The sequence below is a fragment of the Neodiprion fabricii genome, chromosome 7 (assembly GCF_021155785.1).
Source record: "Neodiprion fabricii isolate iyNeoFabr1 chromosome 7, iyNeoFabr1.1, whole genome shotgun sequence".
Classification (NCBI taxonomy): Eukaryota; Metazoa; Arthropoda; class Insecta; order Hymenoptera; family Diprionidae; genus Neodiprion; species Neodiprion fabricii.
Genome location: NC_060245.1, coordinates 2441035 through 2458503, shown reverse-complemented (window position 1 = coordinate 2458503; position 17469 = coordinate 2441035). Strand labels below are relative to the sequence as shown.

The window sequence follows — 17469 nt, the reverse complement described above, 5'->3', positions numbered from 1 at the left end:
TCGGACGCTCGGTCACGTAGCCCGATGCCCGTGAGGCCTGTTTATGAAACTTTATCGAGATACAAGAGGTTGCAAAAATTGTAAACCTCTGGGGCTCGAAACTTGTATTTGAATTAGAAAGGAGAACTCGTGTTTGATGGGTTAGAATCGGATATTTTCTAATCACCTAAATAAACAAAAAAAAAAGAAATATCGAAAATCGATTTAAACAATATCACAGTGACGCCGAGTATAGTTTTCTCACTTTTTCTTTTGTTTGTTTTCCTTTTACTTTTACTATCAAGAAAGTACAAAATTACAAACTCAACAATACAAGTCTTTTTTTACACACCATCTCCGAATCTAAAATACTATATTATCATGTTATTCAATATTTCTACCTACCCTAAATTATTAACTCTACTTGTCGCTATGTTGTTTTTTTTTTTTTTTGTTTAGTTTTGTTTTGTTATTTCTCGGCTTATTTGAATATTTTTCCTATACACGATGTGTTATATATGTATACGTATATCAGGGTGGTCCTTAATAGGGTTGTTTTCGAATTTTTATGCTCCCAGGGGCTTAAGCGCTTTGAAATTGATGAAAAAAAAATCCCTGATAATTTAAGCTCTCAATATCAACTCTAAGACAGTTCGCTTTGTGATCGAAGTATCTTGTAGAAATAACCTGCGGGCAAAACGCTTTTGGCTCTTTGAAATTTTACAAGTCGTTAACGAATATACGGAAAATAATGTGAAATGGATATTATTGTCGAGAGTTGAAACGCTCTACGAAAAAGCTCCGATGCATAGAATTAATAAACGAAAGCTTTCGTATGTTAATTAACGTTCAAAGTTTCATTTACATAAAATTATCGTAATGTCCAGTACGGCTACGAAATAAACAACTGTACTGTCATAAAATATATCGCAATGTTCGTCGACGATTTGAAAAATTACAAAGAGCAAAAAAAAGTCTTTTCCCCATGTTATTTTCACAAGATACTTCGACCACAAAGCGAACTATCTCAAAGTTCGCATAGAGAGCTCAAATTTTCAAGGATTTTCATATCTTTGTATCATCAATTTGAAATCGTTTAAGCCTCTGGAAGCATAAAAATAAAAAAAAAGACAACCACATTAAGAACCACCCTAATATATTTACACGTATCTGTCATTATTACAGAATATATATATATATATATATATATATATATATTTATATATATTTTCATGTTCGATGGAAATTCGTGCACAGAGATTGAATATTGTAATATACTACCTATCGGACGTATAATAATATCTTACATTGTAACATAATTTTTCTCGTTCACATTTCTACCGCGACTTCTTTTTGCAGTATGATCTTTTGTAAAAGTCCCAAAACATGTAGAATATCACTACAACGTTGAACATGTAAATGTAGGCAAGTGGTTTCCGGTCCGGCTCGCATGATGGCATCAGCGATTGCGCCGTGTGCACAACCATTATCACAAATTGAATCTACAATTAGAAAATACGTCGACGGTTTGAGAAGAGAAAATATTTCACATTTCATAATTATAATCGTAACAGTTGGAATCGTGACAAACATAATAATAACAAATATCGTAGGAACGAGGATAAGAATAGAAACGAGAGGACGAATTGAAACAAATACAAGGATAACTCGAGAGATGAAATTTCGACGATAAGTACAATTTATAACGTATTAGATTCAGAGATTTTTTACGGAAGTAAAAAACAAAAAAAGATAAGGGAATGACTGAATTACGTGTAGGAATTTTTTATCTCACAGTTTTACAGCCTGTTTTTTTGACCTCGTCGGTGATACGTAATCAAATAATTATTGCGTTAATTAAATTTAATTCGAATCGTTAAAATATATGTTTGCGAACCAATTGAAGTATCGTCAGATACGATTTCCAAGGTTCGAGTTTCTTCCGCACCGAAGGTCCCAGACACGCCAGTAAATAATAAGTGTACATTATCACGTGAACAAGGCAATTCGGCAGCATGACGAAGGTCCACATTCCGCCTGAAATGAATTTCAAGGGTTGTATTGATGTTTTATTGCGAAAACTAAGATCGAAGTATATTTCTGAATTGTTAAATTTTGTCGCAGAATTTCGTTCGACTATTAACTGTACGTAACGTAACGTTGCGTAGAGTAATAACGTTCCAAAGTTGGCTGGGGTTTGATTAACTCCGTGTAAGCGATGTGGAAGTTTCGATCGGTGTGAGTGACCAGGGTTAATTGAGTAGAAAGTGATCGTTTTCTTTTTCATTTTTAATTCATCGACTTTCAACCGCGTCGAGTTCGTATTACCTGGAGCGTATTTGCAAGCTATCCAGGAAAGCATAACGGTGGCAACGTGGTGGTAAATGTGGAGAAACGACGCCTGGTTGTACTTCTTCCGCAGTATGAAAACCACCGTGTCACCGAGCTCGACGATTTTCAACAGCAACAACCACCAAACCCATCTCGCCATCTATGTGGGAAAAAAGATTCATCGAATTCAATAAATCCCCGGAGCCAACGATCTTTAATTTCCTAGAATTAATCAGGTGATTTTTATTTAGAAATTATTTTTTAAACAAACACATTAACCAGATAGAAACGTGATCGTTTATTCAACATAATTAATAAGGAGAAAAGTATTTACGTTTGTCGTTAAAACATTGAAAATCAATTTATTTACGGTAGAACCTGATGTTTTCTTATTTCACCAAAAGTGATGCAATGTCGTCAATGCAATTCGTTCTTATTTCGATCTGACTGAACGGTGAATTGAATATAATGGAAGCAGAGTTGTTATAACGAAATCTACTCACGTTCAAAGGCTCGGGGCTGTAGGAAAAATCGACCGGTTCACAGCCGAGGGATATGTTCGTTGTGAAACCTGATGTGAGGAGCTGGAAACGACGATTTTTTATTCAAAAGGTACATGAATGAAACTTTGAAGATTTCCCGGCAAGGTTTATCCTCCCTCTCAAGTTTTTTGCATTTCTTTGCAACTTCCTTCGCCTCGCCTCTCATAAAGATTGCAATTATTCATCAGCCCGTATATTTTTTTTTTTTATACTGTATACAGACTTGCGTAGCGGAAATCGTCCTTGCCAATTATAAATTAACTCATCGCCTTTGCGCCTTTTATACGTATCTGTGTATACGGTGGATTCTATGCGAACCTTGGAAATTTTGTCGTTGAAAATCGTTTTAAACATTTATAAATAATTGAGCGGTTGGATAAAAAGTCTGCAAAAAATTAAGGGTACTGTTTCAGAGTTGGGACAGTTGCGGAAAATTTGTTAAAATTAAAAAATTTGGTCATCATGGAATTCCCCATATATTCCAAGTTGCGAGCTTTAAAATGAAGAAAGACTGAGAGCGACGGGACCGAGCTTTCATTATTACTCACAGTCAGTGCTCGGCCGACTGACTGACTGACTGACTGACTGACTGACTGACTGCGATAAAGTTACACTTACCCCGTAGAATATAACCCCGCTCGAAATCGCCACGAAGATGTTATAGGCGACCATAAACCTGTGGAGAGAGTAGGGACTGCGTCGTTCCATAAAACGCGGTCCGAAGTACAACACGAATCCCAAATAGGCGAGGAGCGTTAGTGCCACCGGTAACGGGCTGCTCATCAGGAACCAATTCCTCACCCTCGGATCTGGAAACAGGACGAAAGTCGTGCTAGTAGTCCTTCGTTTTCCTATTTTTCTTTATTTTTTATATCTTATTATCCGCCATACTTCTTTGCTGCGGATAGAAAGAAAGGCTGGCCGCGTAATCAGTGATCGAATTTTCAAAAAAATTAACCGAGATACGTTTGAAATAATTTCAATCCGGAAACAATCCACACTGAGAAAAATTTTGATTGTTACATTGACTGGAAAAATTCAGTAAAACAGGCATCGTTAAAAAAACTGTCTGAATATTGTTGGCATTACGAAAAACTTTTGTACGTTCGTCGATTTTTGAACATTGTGAGTAGGTACTGTAGTTTCATGCGGAAAATTATGCTCTCTATATTATTACTGAAAGATCGATATTTGCTATCACGGCGTTTTTATAATTGGATATTTTATCATTTTTATTATTCCACGAAGATCCTAATTTCAATCAACGATCGGTAACAGTTTTGAACTTACTTTTGAGATGCCAAAAAAAAAAGAATCCGTTCCAGTGAATTTGTCGAAAAACAAAAAAAAAAAACGATCGTAAAGTGAAATTATACGAATCCAACAGGTTTTGTATCATTTAAAAACGTTATCCAAGCTCTTGTTCAAAATTTTTGTCAGTTTCTTCATGCAACCTTTCAAAAATCATCGTAGTTTGGTGATATACGAATTTGACAAATTAACACAAAGCGTTCTTTTTCGTATCACGAATCTTTATCAAAGTAACGACCTTCATTCTTATATTTATACGTACATCGACTGAATATTCTGAAAAACTTTTATACCCTCCATCCTTCAAAAATGTATCACTAAAAAGCGTTCCACTCGTGCAGCCGCAGAAATAAACGTTTAAAAAAAAAAATTTTTAATAAACAAGCCCCGAGAGTCGGTGAATTTGAGAAGGTTTAAAAACTCACCGGAAATTTCCTCCATGAGGAAACGGTACGTCTCGACGATTTCCATTTCCGGTTCCAAGCTGTGCCGATACAGGGTACGATGAAGAACAACCGTCGATGAAAAGAAAAAAAAAAGGGTTAAAAGTACGAATTAACGGAACACCGACGTAAATAATTTGTGATGAAATTTAAAAAAATCGATCAACGATTCGATAATTTATTCATATACGAAGTTCTTCATTCGCACGTTCCTCGGTCTCAGAGACTGCGAACTCTCCTCGTTGAATGTTGTCCTCCGAATAAGAAGACCGGTCTTATAAGAATCGCGAAGTATGACTCGAGAATTCTAACGTCACGTTGGAAATGTGAAACGTCATTCGAGCCCAGTCCAGGTATTTACGGAAACGTCGACATTAAAGGCCAGATGGTCACCTATCCGTTTCGATAAAAGGACATGTTTGTAAATTACAAACACAGGTGAAAACGCGACGCATTTTTAAGCAGCCAAGTATTACAGCAGTGCTGATATTAGATTCACTAGTGGTTACGGTTATTTATTACTTATATTATTAGTATTAGTATAAATTATCGTATTGCTTGTAAATCACTTCCAAAAAGATTTTGCACCCCCTTCGATACAGCCCGTTACATTATAAAATGAACCGGAGAATATGTAGTTACAAATACTGTTTGATATTTCATATTTATTTTAGTTTTGTAAGTTCAACGGGAAATATAAGCCGTTTGCACGTGTTGAAACCCCGGGTTTTTTTTTTTTTTTTTTTTTTATGACAATACGTTTTGATATGCAAAATGGGGAAAAAAATCAATCTTCTGAGAAAAAAAGAAGTTCTCCCAATTTTGTGAGGTGTTGTTTCTTGCTTCTTTATGGAGAAGCTTTGTGACGGTGAAAATGTTCTTGTTTTTTTTTTTTTTTCATTTTATCGAAATCATTGATGATTTTTCGTCAAAAAAGGTTAGCAAAATTTCATTATCCTGACGATGTGGTTTAATTTGGTTTGTTTCGTGTATTTTATATTCAAGACATACCTACGTATGTTCAAATTATTGAACGACTGTGAAAATGAAAATTGTTTATCTTGTTTAAAAAATAATGATGATTTATCCTCACGTCGTCCGCATAAGCACGAACGCCATAATTCTTTATCAACTTCTTAACTGGAATTTACCAAGCGCTACTAATTTCTATTGTTCGCACAAACCAATTTCAACCGGTTCGCAAGGACATCCGATTTGTAATCGCTTGTGTTATCATCAGGCATTGTCCAATTCAATTCACATATGTATTTTTGTTCAATTTACGTATATCTTTTATTCAATTTATTATATAGACGGTGGTAAAACTTTTTTTGATACCATCTTCTATACCCTAGCTTTTTCAAGATCAGTTTTCATTTTTGTATTAACTCGGTTGAACGTTTTCATATTCATTAATTATTAAAGTCTATTCGCTCCGCGCTCGTACTTCGCAAAGGTCACTTGAGTCACTACATTGTATTGTAATCGGCAAACGTCCGTTGTATAATTAATAGATTATCAGCGAACACAGTTAAACCGAGTATGAAAAATTCCCATTTTTCAATAACGTGTCGAAGATTGTAAGTCTTTTTCATTTTATACTTCGAACGCACGTTGGGCAAAGCAGTCCGTCATCAGTCAGTTTTATCCTTCGTTCCCAAAATATCTTTTCGTCTTGTAGATTTTGATTTACACCGTTATATGTCTCTCTCTTGCTTTTGTATTTCATCGCTCAGAGAACAAGAGTTTGTGTATCGGTGATCGTAATTTGACGAATTCCGGGATGTGGAGGCCAATATTTTCACCATCTTATATTTTTTCTCCCCGAATTTTTTTACACGTTGTTATTCGACTCTATCGGCTGACTGAAAATCCAACAACAATAGTTTTTTATGAAAATAAAATATTTCCAAGCAAAAATTAATCTAGAGTAATTTCATCAAAGATTTATCACATCCGTAATATGATTTCAAAGCACACTCGTTCGTCATTTGTCCAATTATTACACTAAATAAAATCTCGGCTTGTCATTGAAAAATCAGAATTATCCAAAGATTCTGCGAACGATCCGCTACGTAACGGGAAATTCCGACTGTGGACCGTGAGCGCAGTTTGAAAGTCATTCGAGTGAGCTTTCCGATTGAGACTTGAGGTTACAAGAGAAGTTGTTAGGTGCAGGTGAAAATCAGACGATTACAAACGACAACTTGATGCCAATTAGCGCTGTAGCCGAGCCAACTAAGCGAACCCAGGGATACGGCCGGAGTGCAAAGGAACGCGATCAAAGCTAAGGGGGTAATTGGCAGATGGTTTGCACAGTTTACTCTGTCGCCTTCCATCGTCGGACGCCAGAACTGTGGAATTTCCCTGTCGCGAGTTTGCCTTACGGCTAGAAATTGTCCCGTTTCTCGGTTATATTCCGGAAGTCGGTGGTTGGCTAGTTTGAAAATCAGCCGTCCGTTGGAGCGAGATTTTTCATACCAAATGCATACCGAGAAAACGAACATCGTACATCTTGAACTGTTTGTGAAAATTTGATACTTCTTTCTTAGAATCTATTTACTACGAGTTAATTAATAATGCAAAAATTCGATACGACTCGACGGCTGGGAGGTGGATTAGTTTCGAATATGCCGTCACGTGAAAAATTCACGCGTGTTCCATGTTCGTTGTACAATGTATAATTATAAAGTGTAATGTGTGTTGACGAGCTTTTCGTCAGGGTCAGATGTCGGCGATAAAAGAGAAGGATTTAATTGTAAGCAAATTTTTTTAGACAGCGTCGCGTGCCTGCCAGGCGAAAAATCAGAAGCTAATGCGAATTATTTTTAGGCTCACGAAGAAAAAGTTATGCACATTCGGAATTTTGGAATTTCACAGACATTTGGAGCAATTTGAGTTTGAGAGCTTTAAGTATTAATTATAGTTTGAAAAACATTTTAGAATTTTTTCATTGAAATTAATAACAAAATGGCGGCGTGGTGCACATAAGTGGCGAACGACCACGTTTTCAATCCACTGGCGCAGATTCCGGGGTCAATTTTTATCCGATCGACTTGAAATTTTCACACAATCTTTAATACTTGTTTATCGATGCGAGCTCGTGGCTACATTCTTGAATTTCAATCCCACGATTTTTTTATAAAATTTTTTCTGACAATTTGTCACAAGTGTTTTCATTTTCTTTAAAAAAAAACACTCCTAAAAATAGGTATGATTTTAGACCGTCCAAGCTGCCCCCCCTTAAAGCAAAATTGACTTTGAAGAAAAAATTATCGCAGTTTTACTGATTTCCTTGCAAGTACCTTGACTTCGGCTTTTCCGCAGTCTAGTTCAGCGCAAGTCCACAGTCTCTCAAATTCCTCGTAGCACGCGTGATGCCGGAGAGAGTTTCGGTTATTCAATGATTGAATGACGACACGCAAACTTTGGATGACTTCTCACCACAGTTGGAAGCCGCATAATCAATCGAGCCTCTGCTACCGGTCATCATCGAATTACCAGTGTGTGATAGAGACATCGTGGTGCACTGATTCAGTCTGTTATTCGCTTGACGCAGCTGCAACGTCTTCCCTGCAGTTGAGGGAAAAATCATTTAAACTGATTTAAAACCAGACTTACTTCCTTTAAAGGTTTTTTTTTCAACGAATTTTGGGATCCTGCCGATTTTCCAACGGATAATTTAACTAGTATAAAAACGATACGTTTTGCTATAATTTTTCGATGTCTAAGAATGCACGGATATTTTATCTAGAAGTTTATCAAACGATTTTCATGCCGATTCTAATACCGATTTTTTCACCGATCATTGAACCCGGCTGAAAATTATACGTTTTTTTTCTACAACTTTTCTGTGTCTCATAGTAAACAGATATTTTATCTGGAAAGATTTTCATGCCGATTTGAATACCGATTTTATTAATTGTTCCTCTGCATTTTCGTGATCCCTTAGAATGAGGAGTTTTTGTAAAGAGGAAAGGAATTCAATTATCAAAAAAAAAGTGTCATTTACAAAAATGGCGTCGCATAATTACGAAACATAAAAAACTGATTTCAAGCCTCATCGACAAGGATAATTCAATTACGCGTTCGGATTGTGTCGTAAAGGAAAAACAAAAACCTAATCCTGGCTTCATTTCCCCTCAGAATGACAAAAAATAATCGATTATTTTTCCTCACGATCGGTTTTTGTTTTTTACTACCATAAACGACGCAATGCAATATCAATTTATGTGATTGGAGTATCAATTATCATCACTATTTTACTTATTAGGTACATGATTTATATAATAAGTGAAAGATGAATGAATATTTTCACCTGAAATTGAAAAATATTTTGAACCAAACTATAAATTATCAAAACAACTTTTCCGCCATTGAGACTGCATACTAAAAGTTACGAAATATTGTACTCACATGCACCGTTTCAAAAAAAAAAAACACAAAATAATCGACGAATCGTTCGATTCTTACCGACTCAATCGATTCGTGTTCGATTATTTCTTTCGGCTCGATTGGTCGATGCATCGATTATATTCAGCTCACCGGCCATCGCGAATACCCCCCCTGAAAAACGATTCGAAAAATGAGAACCAGGGAGGCCAGAAACGCTCACCTTGATCAGCACCGCGGTCGTCGTTACGACATCGAAGAGAAGCTGCGTGCCGGTTAAGATGCAGGCGGTAATTTACCGCTCGAGGATCGCATCGCGTCGATGCGGAGCCGCGTGTTGTACGAATGGAAGGAAGGGGGACGAGAGCCTCGAGACGGGGCGAATACCGCAATGCGGTGAACTGATCCGCACCCCGGGGGCGACTGCGGAGGCCTCTCCAGGTTCCAGGTTCGACGCCGCCAAGGCTCGTCCTGGCCAATTCTTCCCTCGGCTTGCCGCCTGCTCCTGACGACAGAGACGCCGACGGCGACGGCGACGCCGGTTCTTCGATCTGGTGCGCGAGTCGATCCCAGTCTGTACGGGACGACGGATCGTCCTCGACGGCGACGTCGCGGTCACCTGCGGGAAAATACCTACCTCGGGGAACCGAGGAGGGACTCTTTCAGGATGCACGAAAATTTTCGGCCAACAACTGCGTTGATACCTAAAAGCTACACTGAGAGAAATTTTTAGTTCCGGTTACCGCTCGGTCCTTAACTATTTTCATTTTTTATTTTCATTTATTTTCATTTTTTTACCGGAAAGTCTGGTATCCTTTACTCACTTACATTTTCTTGCAACTGTTGCGAAAATTTAATGCTCGTGCAAGAATAAGTTGACGTTAAAGCCTTGCTTAGCTAAAAAAGTGGAGTAAACCGAACAAACTGATTTTGCGTTGGAATTATCAAAAAAGGATCTACAATGGAATCAAAGAATCACGGCAAAGAAATAGTTTTTTCTCATTTTTTTTTTTTTTTTTTTTACCAGTGCAATATGGTTTCAAATTTTTACGGATTTGATTCTTCGCCGCTTTAAAAATCGGTACAGTATTTTTCACTCTTTCTAACAGTTTCGAGCCATTGTTAAATAATTTTAGTAATTGATTTTACCCAAATGCTGCAGGTTGATGAGTTCCTTTTGATCTGTGGCTCTGAGAATAAATGTATGATGTACCGGGTGTTAATCTGAATCAGTTGATTAATTGAATAAACAAGATATGATTCGGAGGATACTGTTGAATTTAAATCGAGTATTTTCTGTGTGAAATAACGAGCCGAGCTAATTTGATGGGATGGATCGTTTCTTTACTTCGATTAAACGATTCGGAAACCTTGAAGAGCGGAAAACAAGAAACGTATATATTGATGTAATTAGAACAATTCCAAAGCTTGATTCTCACTGAATTTTCTCACCACTGCCAAATGATGCGATGCCAACTTGAATTCAAAAGAACCCGACGAACCGAAAGAACCGTAAAACCGAATTTCAAACGTTCTCAGCAACGATTTTCCGTTTGTTTTCAAAAATTAGCGCGATGAATAATTTTTCGCGATCAGACCGAGGCGCTTCCGTCGAATCCATCCCTTGAATTATACTTCTCCCTTAACACTTATACGCGGTGCCTCCTCCCCTCGATCGATGACTGAAGATTTTTTAAAACGCCGACGTTTTCAATAAAAAATCAGATAATAATCAACTACGTTGAAGATTTCCCGTTCACTGTGTGCTCAAACGAAAAGAATTGAAAAATAAAATTTTAAATAAAAAGTGAAACACTTTCCGAATGAGAACTTGCAAAAGTCGACGATCCTTGCTCCAATTTTACCGCCAATTTCCCCTCGAATCGGTTAACCCCGAAAAAATTGGACTGCGTAATTAACGCAGTTTTTAAAATCGAGTTACGAAGCCGATTCGCCGGCCGGTCAGCCTGGCTGCCTTACCTAAGGGCGGACAACCACCCCGCGCACTAAGGCTTAACTGGACACTGTCCGCGAGTGCGACCCCAGCGACTCGCAAGCTCCGATGTACGGCTTCCCCGTCGGCTGTCATTTGATTCAGGATTAGCCGGGTCTCTCACTCCCAGCTGTCATGCCGTGCTGGCGCTACAACCGCGTTAGCATTCCTCGATTTGATTACCGAGTCGCAAAGCTCGCCGGATGCGGCGTTTTTTCCGATGGTCGGAGGTAAAGCTTTTCGAACTTTTGACGCGGATCCCAAACTTGCTATCGAAAAGTTCACAGTTGTTTGGAAATCGAGATTCAACTTCAGGTCAGACTCGTTTTAGGGATTCTTAATGCGTCAGATGAAAGCTCAAAGTGAGGTTCAAAGTTTGGGCTACGAGCTTTTGGCGGAGGACTCGAATTTGATGTCGAAAAGTCTCCGGTTGTTTGGAAATCGAGCTTCAACTTCGGGTCCGACTCGTTTTAGGGATCCTTGAAGCGTTCGACGAAAGCTCAAAGTGAGACTCAAGATTTGGACTTTGAGCTTTTTACCTGGAATCCGAATTCAATATTGACAATAGAATTTCAACTCCGGGGAAAACTTTTTGTAGGGATATTTGGTATGTTCGATGAAAGCTTGAAGTGAACTTCAAGGTATGAACTTCGAGCTTTTGAGTTGGATTCCGAAGTCATTGTAGAAATGTTTTTACGCTTCTTTGGTAATCGAGTTTCAAATTCGGACTAAACTCGATTTAAATATCCTCGAAACGTTCGATGAAAGCGCAAAGCGAGGTTCAAGGTTCGGGCGTCGAGCTTTTGATAAGGAACCTGAATTCGCTTTCGAAATGTATCCAGTTACTTGAAATTTGAACTTCAATTTCGGACCAAACTCGTTCTAGGGTTTCTTGCTGTGTTCGATGAAAGCTCAAAGTGAAATCCAAAGTTTGGACTGTCTTTTGAGCTTTATTACAACTCTCCGTGCTGTTTACCATTCCAAACTTAAAATCGTACGTTAGTCGGAGAGATCACTCACAACAACGTTATAAGCTCTCTTTTACAAGCTGTCACACCGAAGCGTAAGTTGTTGGGTAATTACAATGAAGCTTAAAATCTAGCTCAATCCTTGACCTACGTTTTGAGCGTTCTTCAAGCTTTTCAGCACCTTCTCTTCCCGAGTTCTCGTAGTCCTTAAAAAAACATCGAAAACGCATTTTTCGAGATATCAAATACCGGGAAGCTTTGACGAAACCTTAAACTCGTCACTAATGCATGCGCAGGTGAGCGAAAATTAAAGTATTCGGAAAAGTAACGTATCGATCCTTATTCCATATACATATTGAAATTTTACAGCTCGTGAGGATTTAGTGCTTCAATTGCGTGCCGCTGCCCGTCTATTCGTGGAACCATTCGTATCGACGTAGTCGAGTTATGAATATGTATCCGAGACGTTGTACATAGATCTGTGTACATAAGGGCATGTGATACATAGTGAATTTAGAGTGACGAAAATTAGGTATTTCGCGTACTAGAAACAAATTAGAATCAAGCCACGAATAAAAAAAAAAACGGTATTTTATTACTAGCTAAGCGTGAATTATTCAGAAAGGGAAAGGTTAAAAGGTATGTAATTAAGTTTGATCGCAAACGGTTTGAATATATCAATTCGTTTATTATTTTAACAAATCTACATGCGTGACTACGCAATGCGCTCGTCTCTCGTTATAAGGCCAGTTACGTGGCTGTGTATGGAACTGATTTGGAATCAGAAAATTGTGAAGATTTTTGGTATATATGACTTCACAAATTTTTTCCGATCCTTTCCAGTTCTTCGAGTACATAAATTACGTCGCTTCCCAAGACACCAGAATTTTGTACAACGAAACGAAAGAAATTTGGCTTCTGACGTAGTGGTTGATAGCTGATCATCAAACTCCCGCGTTTCGTCATTATTTCCTTCATCTTCGGTGCCACCTTTTGCATGTAACGTGAAATGGTAAAAAACGATATTTAGATATCGAAGGAGGGGATGTTTTTTTTTTTTTTTTGCTTCAAATTGAAAAACGATTCAAACCAACAAATTAAACCTGGAGTGACGAAGCAATGTGAAACGGAAATCGGAAAAAGAAACGTGCAGAAAACGATACTGCCTTTTTTTTTATTTCAATCTTGTATTTCAATTTTCCACCTACACTTCTGCTTGATTTATTCTTTTAATTTTTACCTCCTCCCTGTCTAATGAATAAATAGCCCGATATCTGGCTCAACGGTGGTAAAATTTATGTTGCTTATTTCGCAATGCAGAGGACAAGCTAATAAATTTTACAAGCTGACCTTTCAGAATGTCCAAACTATTTGATTGATGGAAAAGCTGGCGGTAATAATTATTATAATATATATACGTGTATGTAATAGGTAACAAAGAGGACGAGAAATATTCAGAACCGCACGACGGTAAGAATAAGTTTCATTATACACGAAGTGTAATGAGAATAAGTCATTTGTTGGTAGCGTACCGAAGATTAATAAAATATTCCTTCAGCGAATAAAGCGACCGAAGTATGATAATATTAACCGAAAAATTTGCCAATCGGTCGGTAAATAATCACAGTCTTCCTCGCTGCCGGCAAGCCGGCGGAACGAAAGTTTGTTAGTACGGCGAAAATCCGCTAGGCGTAAAATTCAAATAACAAATGACGATCGCTGAACCGTTATTAGTTTGAAATTCATTATCCGAATGGACGGCGATGAAAACTTTTTCAAAAAACTGTGAATAATCTCTCAAAAAGAGTACGCAAAGTGAGTTTGTACGAAAATTTTACAAATATATTATACATTAGCGATTATTAGTGCATTTTCAACGGCGAGAAGAACACGGAGATGACCGTTTGATCGAATCGCAATTCCGTCTAGAAAAATCTTCGACGAACGCCGACCGACTTTTGCCAACTCATCCCGTGAAAAATGTGAGCATAACAATCAATTTTAAACAATACAGAGACAATATTTTTATCCGATTATTCGGAAAAATTTTCGAATAAGACCGTGGCTAGGATTTTGCTAAATTCTATCGCGGAAAAATTTCTATTATGTACCGATATTCGAAAATTTATCAGCCACTTTATCGTACGATGTTTAAAATTGATTCACGGTTGTCTGAAATCGATTTTACCGTAAAATAATAGATTATTAATGCATAGATATATGTATGTCTACAAGTAAACCTTATCTTCAAATTCTGTGCGTCGAACAGACCAAAATAAAGAATTTCAAAATCGAGAGTTTCTCCGCACGAATGAAACGATTCGTAGTTATAGTTATAAGGAATCTTGAAGCGATTTTTTACAAAACAATATTTTCACCATCACCTCTTTCACAAGGAGTGATGCATTATTGTATCTAAAAGTGTCTGCGAATTTAATTCTTTGTGCTCAGCGCCTTTAGTAACGTAAGCCTTGAGATTTGTCTCGGTCTGTCGATACTCGAGTATCATACTTGCCTTGTGCAATCGTTCGTTGTAGTTATGAGTTTCTTTGGCATCCCTAAGAAACGGCGGAACGTACCAGAAGCAAACGTTTACGAACGAAGGTTTAGTCACGAGTTCGAACCCGTCGCGCCTTTCGATTTCCTCCTTCATATGCCTGGACAGCGACATTAGATGATCGACGTGCTTCTCGAAGCCTGAAGTTCCCTGTGAATTATTTTCATCGTTGTGAATTCTATATTTACATGATTTTATCATCGCATGCCCAAAGTATGCCTGACTAGCTTAGCGCCACAGCTTCAGTCTTTGCAAACATTCATAATTGTGAATAAAAAATCACTCCGTCGCTTGAATACTGAAAATCACAACATGATTTTAACCTTGCAAAGAAAACAGCGCATTGATTTATTATTCAGTTGAAAATCAATCGTCGATGGTTCGGCAATTGTCTCAAGTCATTGCGGACAAATTTTCCAGATACTCTCAGACCTCGGGTGCCAAAAATCTTGGAGATTCTCCCTTCATGTTTATCGGTATGACAATCTTCCCCCTCCGTGATTAGCTACTCAAGTACTTGTTGTCGTTATTTTTCACGCTGTAACATCCCTCCTCATTTAGAGTCCATAATCGACGCAGCCAGGGGTATTAAGATGACGTTTTAAAGTCTTCTCGGAGCCTTAAAGAAGCCTGAAACTCCTTTTGTACGCCTCGAAAGGTTGTGAGATGACAGGTGTGCATAGGGGGATCGCTAATGTATGCATGAGTATACTGCAGTAAACACTTGAAACAAATCATGCGACACAGAGGCCCTTGGGCATGAACAGGGTGCGCCTCGATGGCAGCTTGAGTACCGAGTCGGGCCACAAGATGCAAAGTTAAGGGAAGTCGCTTGCGTGGGGTGAAAAATGCATCAGAAGCTAGTTTTGTGCATCTGCATAAAAGTGGTCATGTGAGAGCGAAAGACTTGAAAGAGAGACGAGTTCTTTACGCCTGCGAGCAAATATCTCAAGGCGCTCTGGAAGTTTTTGATTAAAGTCTGAACTGTTTCTTCTTCTTTAATATTTTTCCTCGTTCCATTTCTTATTTGCAAGTAAATTTCCTGATCAGACTGTCTAACTTGTAGGTGCAAGAAATCTTGAAAGTTACCTTAGCCTGCCACATTATCCAGAATTTAATAACGTCCGCTCTCCTTCCGCATTGCATGTACTTATCTCCGACATCTAGATTCGTCGGATAAAATTTATCCCGCTGAAAGAGGTAGGATGCTTTTCTCGAATGGGCCGCTTCGAATATTCCGCTGTGTCTAGTCAGTAGTAAAGAGCACTGCTGAGGCACCGCCAACAATTTGTGAGGATTGAAGGTAATCGAATCCGCTCTGTGAATCGATTTCAGCAGCGTTCTATGGACTCGGCTGAATATCAGACCTCCGCCCCAAGCTGCGTCGACGTGCAACCACATGTTGTGTTTTTCACAAATGTCTGCAATCTCGTCCAGCCGATCAATCGCTCCCAGAACTGTCGTTCCTGAAAGTGGAATGAAAGTCAATTTAAAATTAGATGCTTAAACGACAGGGAGGAGAAAATTTAAGAAGCTAATCCAAAGCGAACAGGCCCAGATCATCATTCAGTTCTCTTTTTCATACATGCCATTGACTCTGAGGTATTTCGAAAATCCACTGACCTGCTGTGGCGGAGACCATGAAGACAGTTTTTCCTCTTTCCTTTTCCTTCAAAACGTTTGCCTCCAAGTCGTCGACGTCCATTCTTCCGAGCTCATCTGTCGCCACGAGGACAACATTCTTTTCGCCGATGCCACACATGTTTGACCATTTGAGAATGGAGTAGTGGGCATCTTCCGAAGTGAATATTACCAGCTGCAGTCCTGCAATTCCGCAGTTCTGAAAAGACAGTCGTTGCTATTCGTATGGCAGGCTTCCGTCGTTCGTCAAACTCACCTTCGTCTCAGGCCGTAGCCAAAATCTTGCCAAATTGATCGCTGTGCCGTTGGCATACGATCCTCCAGGACAGAACATCCCGTCCCCGGAAACTTCTGAATCCTGGTCTTCGTTTCCTCTGTAAAACATCTTCAGCATTTCGCTTATCACGCTCTGCTCCATCAGCGTTACTACCGGGGCTACTTCGTAGGTGTAAATCGAGGCGTTCAACGAGTCGGTCAACCATTGACCAGCTAAACCGTAGGGATCCAATCTAGAGATCGTTGGAACAGTTTGTTTGCGAGTTAAAAAGGCGTGAAAGAAGAATTGAATAAAATGGAGCAGTTTTAATTGTACCAAGGCCATGACTCGGAAGTATAGATAATAAACGGAAAGTGTAGAGGAGTCCGATATCTTCTCAAGATTAACCCTTTGCTGATATTCTTTCTACTTCTGGGCTCATCGCCTTGGTATAATTAAAATTGCTCTATTCTACTCCATAGAAGAGAGAAAGGATGAAAAAGAGTTCCAAAAGTAAAGATCGGGTGAAAGAAATTTGCCCGTGTTTTAATTTGTGATAATCAGTCAATTCTCACCCTGAGAACAACTGATTCATGAAATAAGGGTGACCAGTCTTAACGCTGAACTTGTACACGTTTTTTATCATCTCCAAAATAAGTTCCTGAGACTTTGGTTCCTCCTGAACGTTGAACGGTATGATTTCAGAAAGATGGGCAGGCTCTCTCCAGCGGATGACAGGCTCGTCTCGCCGAACACCGTCAAAGACATTTTCGATTAGGATCGAAGCCAGCTGAGTCAAGAAACACTTGTGCTTTTCTTCAACCGGTGAGTTTTCCCAATCAGACATTTTACGTTGACTTGGTTCGACGCGCTGTCGATATTCTCCGTTCGGTTATCCGGCAAAAATGTAAATGCAAGGTTCGAGGCCTCTGTGCCGCTTCATATATTCGCGCTTCGCCCACTAACCCGGAGGATGCGTTACCTGGGCTTTTATCAACCTTCTCCCCCAACGTCGTTGACAATCCCCCCTGATTACGATCAACGAGACAACAATGG

The 17469-nt window shown here is 38.8% G+C and overlaps 2 protein-coding genes across 5 annotated transcripts; both read right to left on the bottom strand.

The window, feature by feature from the left end:
• Window positions 1-232: 232 nt before the first annotated feature.
• On the bottom strand, window positions 233-8030 carry LOC124186385 (elongation of very long chain fatty acids protein 1-like). Of its 4 annotated transcripts, none has more exons than XM_046578035.1 (7): window positions 7912-8030; window positions 4589-4647; window positions 3471-3661; window positions 2814-2894; window positions 2308-2470; window positions 1877-2016; window positions 233-1481 (listed from the first exon to the last, which is right to left on the bottom strand). In XM_046578035.1, exons 2-7 carry the CDS (start codon window positions 4632-4634, stop codon window positions 1317-1319), a joined length of 786 nt encoding a protein of 261 aa, XP_046433991.1. In that variant the 5' UTR covers window positions 4635-4647; window positions 7912-8030; the 3' UTR covers window positions 233-1316. The 4 variants fall into 4 exon arrangements, with proteins under 4 accessions (XP_046433991.1, XP_046433990.1, XP_046433992.1 ...); XM_046578034.1 differs by lacking the exon at window positions 7912-8030 and adding an exon at window positions 5700-5740; XM_046578036.1 differs by lacking the exon at window positions 7912-8030 and adding an exon at window positions 5618-5642.
• A 4596-nt stretch (window positions 8031-12626) lies between these two features.
• Window positions 12627-17380, bottom strand: LOC124186393 (cysteine sulfinic acid decarboxylase-like). Its single transcript, XM_046578064.1, has 6 exons — window positions 16989-17380; window positions 16414-16666; window positions 16140-16356; window positions 15606-15982; window positions 14475-14666; window positions 12627-12949 (listed from the first exon to the last, which is right to left on the bottom strand). Exons 1-6 carry the CDS (start codon window positions 17258-17260, stop codon window positions 12776-12778), a joined length of 1485 nt encoding a protein of 494 aa, XP_046434020.1. The 5' UTR covers window positions 17261-17380; the 3' UTR covers window positions 12627-12775.
• Between the last annotated feature and the right edge of the window lie 89 nt (window positions 17381-17469).